This window comes from Diceros bicornis, chromosome 30, assembly GCF_020826845.1.
Source record: "Diceros bicornis minor isolate mBicDic1 chromosome 30, mDicBic1.mat.cur, whole genome shotgun sequence".
In the NCBI taxonomy this organism is placed as follows: Eukaryota; Metazoa; Chordata; class Mammalia; order Perissodactyla; family Rhinocerotidae; genus Diceros; species Diceros bicornis.
Genome location: NC_080769.1, coordinates 13,912,563 through 13,919,479, shown reverse-complemented (window position 1 = coordinate 13,919,479; position 6,917 = coordinate 13,912,563). Strand labels below are relative to the sequence as shown.

At 57.0% G+C, this 6,917-nt stretch overlaps 1 protein-coding gene across 1 annotated transcript; it reads left to right on the top strand.

Moving 5' to 3' along the window:
* Positions 1-858: 858 nt before the first annotated feature.
* On the top strand, positions 859-1,812 carry LOC131394479 (ral guanine nucleotide dissociation stimulator-like). The gene is made up of 2 exons (XM_058525848.1): positions 859-1,209; positions 1,577-1,812. Exons 1-2 carry the CDS (start codon positions 1,096-1,098, stop codon positions 1,802-1,804), a joined length of 342 nt encoding a protein of 113 aa, XP_058381831.1. The 5' UTR covers positions 859-1,095; the 3' UTR covers positions 1,805-1,812.
* Positions 1,813-6,917: the final 5,105 nt, after the last annotated feature.

Genomic DNA, 6,917 nt, shown 5'->3' with positions numbered 1-6,917 from the left:
TCCAGCCCCAGTGCCAGCTCCTGAGCTGGAGCCAGCTGGACCATTGGCTCCAGGGAGAATCCTCCCTCCACCTGGAGAGATAACAGCAGAGCCAGATCCAGCCCCAGAGCCCGCCTGCCCCTGGGACGTGACCACCAAGAACCTGCTGAGGGAGGAGAAGCCTGGCTTCTTGGAGTTCCCTCCCCGGCTGGTGGCAGAGCAGTTGACACTGATGGATGTGGTGAGCAGCGGGGCTCTCAGGGCAGGTGGGGCCGGCCTTCCCTGTGCCATCAGCTGCCCCAGACCTGCCATTTCCTGATCCAGAATCCCATGATCTCGGTCCAACCTCTTGCTTCCCCAGTTACCCTCATGTGACCTGAGCAGCCTTCTTAACTCCCAAGCCTTTGCTGTCCTCATGTGGACAGTAGGGGTGGACTTTGAGAGCAGCTGCCATGCAGAGCGGCTGTGCAGGTGGATGAGGTGGAGCAGAGAGGAAGTTGGGCAGAGTCTGCGCTTTGGTGGGGGAGTGGAGCACACTGAAGCGCTGTCTCGTCCTTGGGTAGTTCACTCATTTGCCCAGGAGGCCTCAACAGCCTCAACACTAATTAGGCACCTCATGTGTACATGACTACAAGGCAGACAAACAAAGCCCCTGGTTGTTGCTGCCTTCGGGGAATGTGCATCTGAAAGAGGAGTCAGACCCCAGGATGGTCACAATGGGTGAAAGATGCCCCTAGAGATGGTCAAGCAGGAGCCAAGTTCTGGTGCTTGGAGGAAGTGAGACTGGGCGGCGAGCAAATGCCACTTCCCTGCGCCACAGTATTGGTTCCTGGGTCATCCTGTGCTGGGTGCCCTCAGGGGACACAGGCAAGACCCAGGGACTCCCACAAGCCTCAGGCCGCATTCTCAGCTTCCTGAGCTCCAGCTCTCACCACTGACCCAGCCTGGGACTGGGGGCTGCAGATGCTGAGCTAGGCTGTGGCAGGGCTGGGTGACACTCCCTGTCCTCCCCAGGAGCTCTTCAAGACAGTGAGGCCCCACGAATTCCTGGACTCCATCTGGTCCCAGGGTGACAACAGGGGCATTGAGCACCTGGCACCGACCATCCATGCCACCATGACCCACTTTAACAGAGTGGTCGAATGTATCATCACCACCTGCATTGGGGACCCGAGCATGACGGCCCAGGACAGGGCCAGGGTGGTGGAGCTCTGGATCCAGGTGGCCAAGGTAAGATGTGGGAGGCCCTGGGAGCCCCTCTCTGGATTCAGGGGAACTGCCCCTTCTCCTTTATCAGCTCTCACGTTTGAAGTCCGTGGTCTGAGTCTTTGCACAAACTTTAGGCCCCTCCTGTCAGGACTCGATTACCTGACTCCTGGTCCCAGTGGTAGGAAGCTCACCACTTCCTGGGCTCCTTTCTTGGCTTGAGCTGAAATCCTCCTCCCTGGAAGTATTCCTCATCAGGTTCCAGCTGTGCCTTTTCCGGGTTACCTGAGCCGCTGTCTCATCCAGGACAGGAGACATCAATGAGGGGACAGAAGCCAGAGGAAGCAGGGCTCCAGCTCCCCCTCACAGCTCATTCTCTTCCCTTCCCCAGGAATGCCACGGCCTGAGGAACCTTTCCTCTCTCCATACGATCTTCTGGGCTCTGGAGGGCCCCTCCATTCAACGTTTAAAAGAGACGTGGAGACAGGTGTCCAGGTGGGTAGGCCTCTCTCCATGCGAGCACCACCTGGGTGGACCAGACACCCCCCACAGGGCTGGCATTGCCCTTCAGTCAGTTGGGACCTCCTGGGAGACAGCAAACCCTGGGGATAGGGTCTGACCTGGTTGGCAGGCTTCAAGTCTTTCTGAAAACTTAGGCCAGTGGTTCTGCCTCAGGAATCAGTTTCCCTAAGTGACAGATCATGGCTTGAACCAAATTGAAGATTTTCAAGTGTTTGCAGCAACAGAACTCTCTGTCCACATGAAATTAAGACTGTTTAAAACACATCTGCTGAGAAAATAAGAGAATGGAGGCCCCAGGTGACAATAGGAGAGCCCCTCCCCAGTCCCAGACACCTCAGGGCTCAGACGACACAGTGAAAATGCTCATCCAGGCTGTCTGGATCTTCTGGGTTTTCAAACAAAAGGGATTTACCCTCAAACCACTCCACAGTGTTTCTTTCGTTTTTTCCCTCCTCAGAAAGAACTGTAAAATAGTTAAAAAGATCTTCCAAACATGCCACCGGGAGAGCAGGAAGCTTCTTAAGGAGGTGAGTGGAGGCTGGAGATCTGGAAGGACGGGAGGTGAGGTGGGGAGGGACCAGGCAGGATGTGCTTTGGTAAGTTTTTCACTTAAGGTTCCCCGAGAAACAACGGTCTGTCTTGTCCAGCTGGACAGGAAGCGGGGGTGGGAGCTGCAGGGGCAGGTGGGGACTGTTTGGGGCAGGAGGCCTTGGTCACGGGATACAGTGGTGTCGCCTGGACTGTTCCAAGAGGTGAAGAGCTGGCAGAATGAGCAGGTGTCTGGCTTCCATGCGGACCCATCAGCTGGCCCTCATCATCCTCCAGGCTGGTGGGTGGATGGAGTGGGTGGGGGTTCCTTTCTTCCTAAAGCAGCCCAGTCTGTCCTCAGGAAGCCAGGCCCCTGCTGCTCCTTCTGTCTTCACTGCAGCTCGCAGGGGAGGGACCTCTGCCTGCCCCAGGGATGGGCACTGTGAGGTCACACAGGCCTTGTGGACACATGGGCTGCACAGCCTTGGGCCAAATGGTGGATCTGGGACAGAGCTGTGTGCTCTCTGGGACTGTGCAGTCTAGCCCGATAGTGGTCACTGCTGACAAACCAGTGAGTCTCCCCCGGGGCGTTGTCGACAAGGATACGCCCTAGATGGCAATCAGAATTATCAGGGAACCTACAGATTCTTAGTGGACCTTCCTGAGAGATTCTTAATGGCCTCCATCGAGGCCCTGGCAGGAGGGGCCTAAGCATTGTACAAAGGCTCAGACCACAGACTTCAAACATGAGAGCTGAGAAAGGAGAAGGGACATTAGAAGTTTCCAAGTGAAAAAAGATGCAAATGTCACCATTACACAGTGCCGTGGTCTCCCCCTACACTGTCACTCAGATGTGGCACACGGGGGTCCCCTTCTTGAGTGAATAAAGGAGGAGTTCTGTGCAGGGACCATCCTGAGGGGATCCTAGGGAGCTGAGCACTTTGGCATGGCTTCAGGTCCAGCCTGGTGTCAGAGAATCCCAGGGGGCTGGAAAACACAGAAGCCACTTGCATGGGACCCAGAGACACCTTGTGCCTCTCCATCCATGGCTCAGGTTGACTGAGGGCCTCAACACACCCCGAGAGTCCAGAGGACAGGACATTGGTCAGAGGTGTGTCTGGAGGCGGAGTGAAGGCCAGGGGCCAGGGCTTCTGGCTGCGAGGGGGAGCGGTCTCCTCTGTGGGCCCCTTAGCAATTCACTGCCCCTCTGTGGGCCTCGGTCTCTTCATCTGGGAAATGGAGGGAGATGATCTGTGGTGCAGGCCTCACAGGGGTGATGAGGTACAAGGGGGAGAGGAATGTGCAGCAGCTTTGTGCTCCTCCTCCTCGAGGGGGGAGGGAACAGCACTGGTGACAGTCAGATGACACTGAGTCCTCAGGGGACCCTGGGAGGCATGGGGAGTCCTCCTCACACTTTCCTGATGAGGAGAGAGGCTTAGGGGCCTGGGCAGGCCTGAGGGCACAGAGGAGGGAGTGTTGGAGCTGGGAGTGATCTAGCATCAGGGCACCCTGGAATGGGAGCAGCCATAGACACCAGATGGCCAGGGTCCAAGATCAGGGCCCTGGGAGACACGGGGAAGGGAACATGGCCTCCCTGAGCCTGTCCTTGACCCTGCAGGAGGTGTCATCTGTGAGGGCCACCCATGAGATGGACCCGCAGGGAGCCCAGGAGAGGCAACAGCAGCAGGTGAGGTGGCCTGAGGGGGAGGGTCCAGGTGTCAGTGGAGGGGTCACTCTCCTCACAGCTGGAGGCTTCCCTAAGAGAGGGGTCCCTCCTCCTCCAGCCCAGCTCCTGGAGCCCAAGAGCCTGAAAGGCCTGCCCTGGAAGTGACCAGGAGGAGGCCTGGAAGGGCTGGGCCCAGGATGTGTTAGGGAGGGGAGGGGCAGGGACCACATACCCTGGGATTTGCCAAAAGCCGCCCCTGGGAGGTGACTGGGGAAGTTGGGTGGTCCTGGAGGGGGTAACTGGGGGGAGGCCGCTGAGGTCCTAGGCTGTTCTCTGTGGGAGTCTGTGGTGGGCAGGAGGCTGGGGTGAAGGGATTTGGGGGAGGGTCCATGGGGGCACCTGAGAGGTTGGACTCATCTCACCACTCCCACCCTGATTTCACAGGGTGTCGTCCCCTTCCTGGGCATGTTCCTCTATCACCTGAAGCTGCTGGACATTGGGATGGAGGATGATGTGGAAGTGAGTGAGACTGGAGGTGGGCCCAGGGAGCAGGATCCTGAGGTTTGGGAGGCGAGAGCCCTGCACTGGGACCTGAGCTCTCAGTACCTGTCAAACCTCCTCTCATGGGAGCCCCATGGCCACCCCTGGGAGTTGGGGAGTCAGGCCCATCTTAGCAATGCGTGAATAGACGCTCTGCATAAGCCCCCCACCAGTCTACCTGGGCTGGTGAAGCTCATAGCTGCCTGCCTGCAGAGCTGCAGGAGGCTGTGTCTGAGGTGCATTCAGCCTCCCCCTCGGGCTGTGCCCCTGGGGGAGTGCCATCAGCCCCTGCAAGTGAGGAAGCACTTCTGTGTTCCAGCTGTCCCTTCCTCCCTGAGGCCTCAGTCTCCCTGTCTGTCATCAGAGAGGATGTGCTACATAAGGTCTCTGGCCTCAGCTCCCCTGTCCCTCCTGCTCTGGAGCCCAGAGCCTGGCCCAGTGTCAAGTTCTCTTTGTGGAAGGTCTGCCCTCTGCTGGGCCCTGACATTCCTGCAGCCTGAGAAGGGGTGGGATGAGGCTGGTTCTGGGCTTAGGGGGCTGTTTCTGATGGACATTGGCTGTCTCCCTTCCAGGGAAATTGGGTCAACTTTCAGAAATGGTGTGACGTCAGCAGCTATGGGGAGGATGGGGATGTGGAAATCAGAGACCTGGCCTGGCAAGACTTTCTCTGGCCTCATCCCTTGGGTCTTACATTTATTGGGAGAGTCAGATCCACAAAGCTGGGGATCCCATCACGTTGGTGGGTGCGGGAGGGGCTGGCATCAAGGACACCTTCCTGGATGAGGAACTAATTCAAGCCAACTGTGACGACAGGCAAGTCCTGAATGGAGTGGGAAGGAAGGAGGGTTCCCGAGTAAGCAGAGACCCCAGAACAGATCCTCACTCCGCACAAGTCCCTGGCAGCGTTCCCCACCCAAGCCCTGTCTGCATCCTGTCCTTCCTCCCAGAAATTCACACTCATCCGGAGGATCCAGCTGCTGCAGCAGGCTGCAAATGCATATCACCTGGAGCCCGACGAGCGATTTGGGGCCTGGTTCCAGGCCATGGAGCCCATCAGTGTCCATGAGAGGTGAGGGGGACAGGAGTTGGGTGAGGGCAGGCCAGACTCTCTCTGATGGCCAGCTCCAGAGCCTGTGGCTTGGCTCGCTGATGAGCCACAGAACTCGTAGCGTGGTGACCCATGGGGCATCAGGACTCAGCTGCTGGCAGGCTCTGGGAGGGGCACCTGAGGTGTGGCTCCTGGTAGCTCACAGGTCCACTCTGTCCTGTAGCTACTGGGTCTCCTGCCGGCTGGAGCCCGCACACCAGAAGGCGAGCAAAATGCAGCTCTTCAGGAGAAAGAGGAACCGGACATCCTCCAGTTCAGGGCCGAGTGAGTGTTGGGACCAGGAGCGACTGAATCCAGGGGCTCAGTACAGCTTCGGGCTAAGCATGAGACTGGATCCCAGCTCCACTGCTGAGCAGGCCTGGGACAGGCCGCTCCCCTCTCCTCTCTGGGATTCAGTTGCATCCTCTGAAATGGGTGATGCTAAATGATGCCTCCTGCCTCAGGGACAAACGGGGTGCTGTTGATGGACTGACCACTCGGTACAGGGTTTGGATCAGAGTGCAGTGGGGCAGGGAGTTGTGCCATGAATCTCAGGAAGGTTCCTCAAAATAGTCTGTTTCTTCTCTTCAGCCACCATGCCCTTGGTGATGAGCCGTCACACTCTGGAGACCACAAGTGCAGCTCCTCCTGACCAGCAGGGACACTGGGACCCTCGGCGTGCACCGGGCCAGCTCTTCCCACCCTGAGTGAACGAGGACATCCTAAGACTTTCCCTGGTTCCCCTAAAGCCCCAGAGGGAGGGCCCCACCCCCTCCAACTCCCTGACATCTCCATGCCAGCCACTGTTAACCCATTGGGGAGAAGTGATATTATTTCTTTAATAGTAAATGATAGATTTGACTCTTACGTTATATCCTGTTTCTGTCACAGCCTGGGTGTTGTGGTGTGGTTCTTTCACTTCTTATGCTCATGTAAATGAGACACAGAATCTCACTTTCCTCCTTGAATGAAGAACTTGTGTATGGTCACAGCTTATTGTATGTGGGAGAAGGGAGGAGGGCCAGCCTCCTCCCTGGCTACTGAATGAAACCCTCAAGTCCCCCTTCCTCAGAGGACAGGTGCATTTCAGTGTGGTTCACCCGGGCCAGGAGCAGAGACAGCCCCTCAGATCTCCCTGGATGTAGAGGTTGGAGGGACTTTCCCAGGCAGAGCAATAACCACTGAAATGTGGGTGTCTTTCAAATAGCACTTACCAGGACCATGTCCTTCCCCAGGACAGTGGCTGTCTTTCTACAGCTTTCCAGGAAGAAGGAATGTTTTTTGCTTCTCTTGTTGAGGTTTCTTTGATCAGATATTGGAACTTGCCATTTTCTAATCAGTGTCTGGATTCGCATCAACACTAAATGAGGAAAAAATGTAAAAAGATAA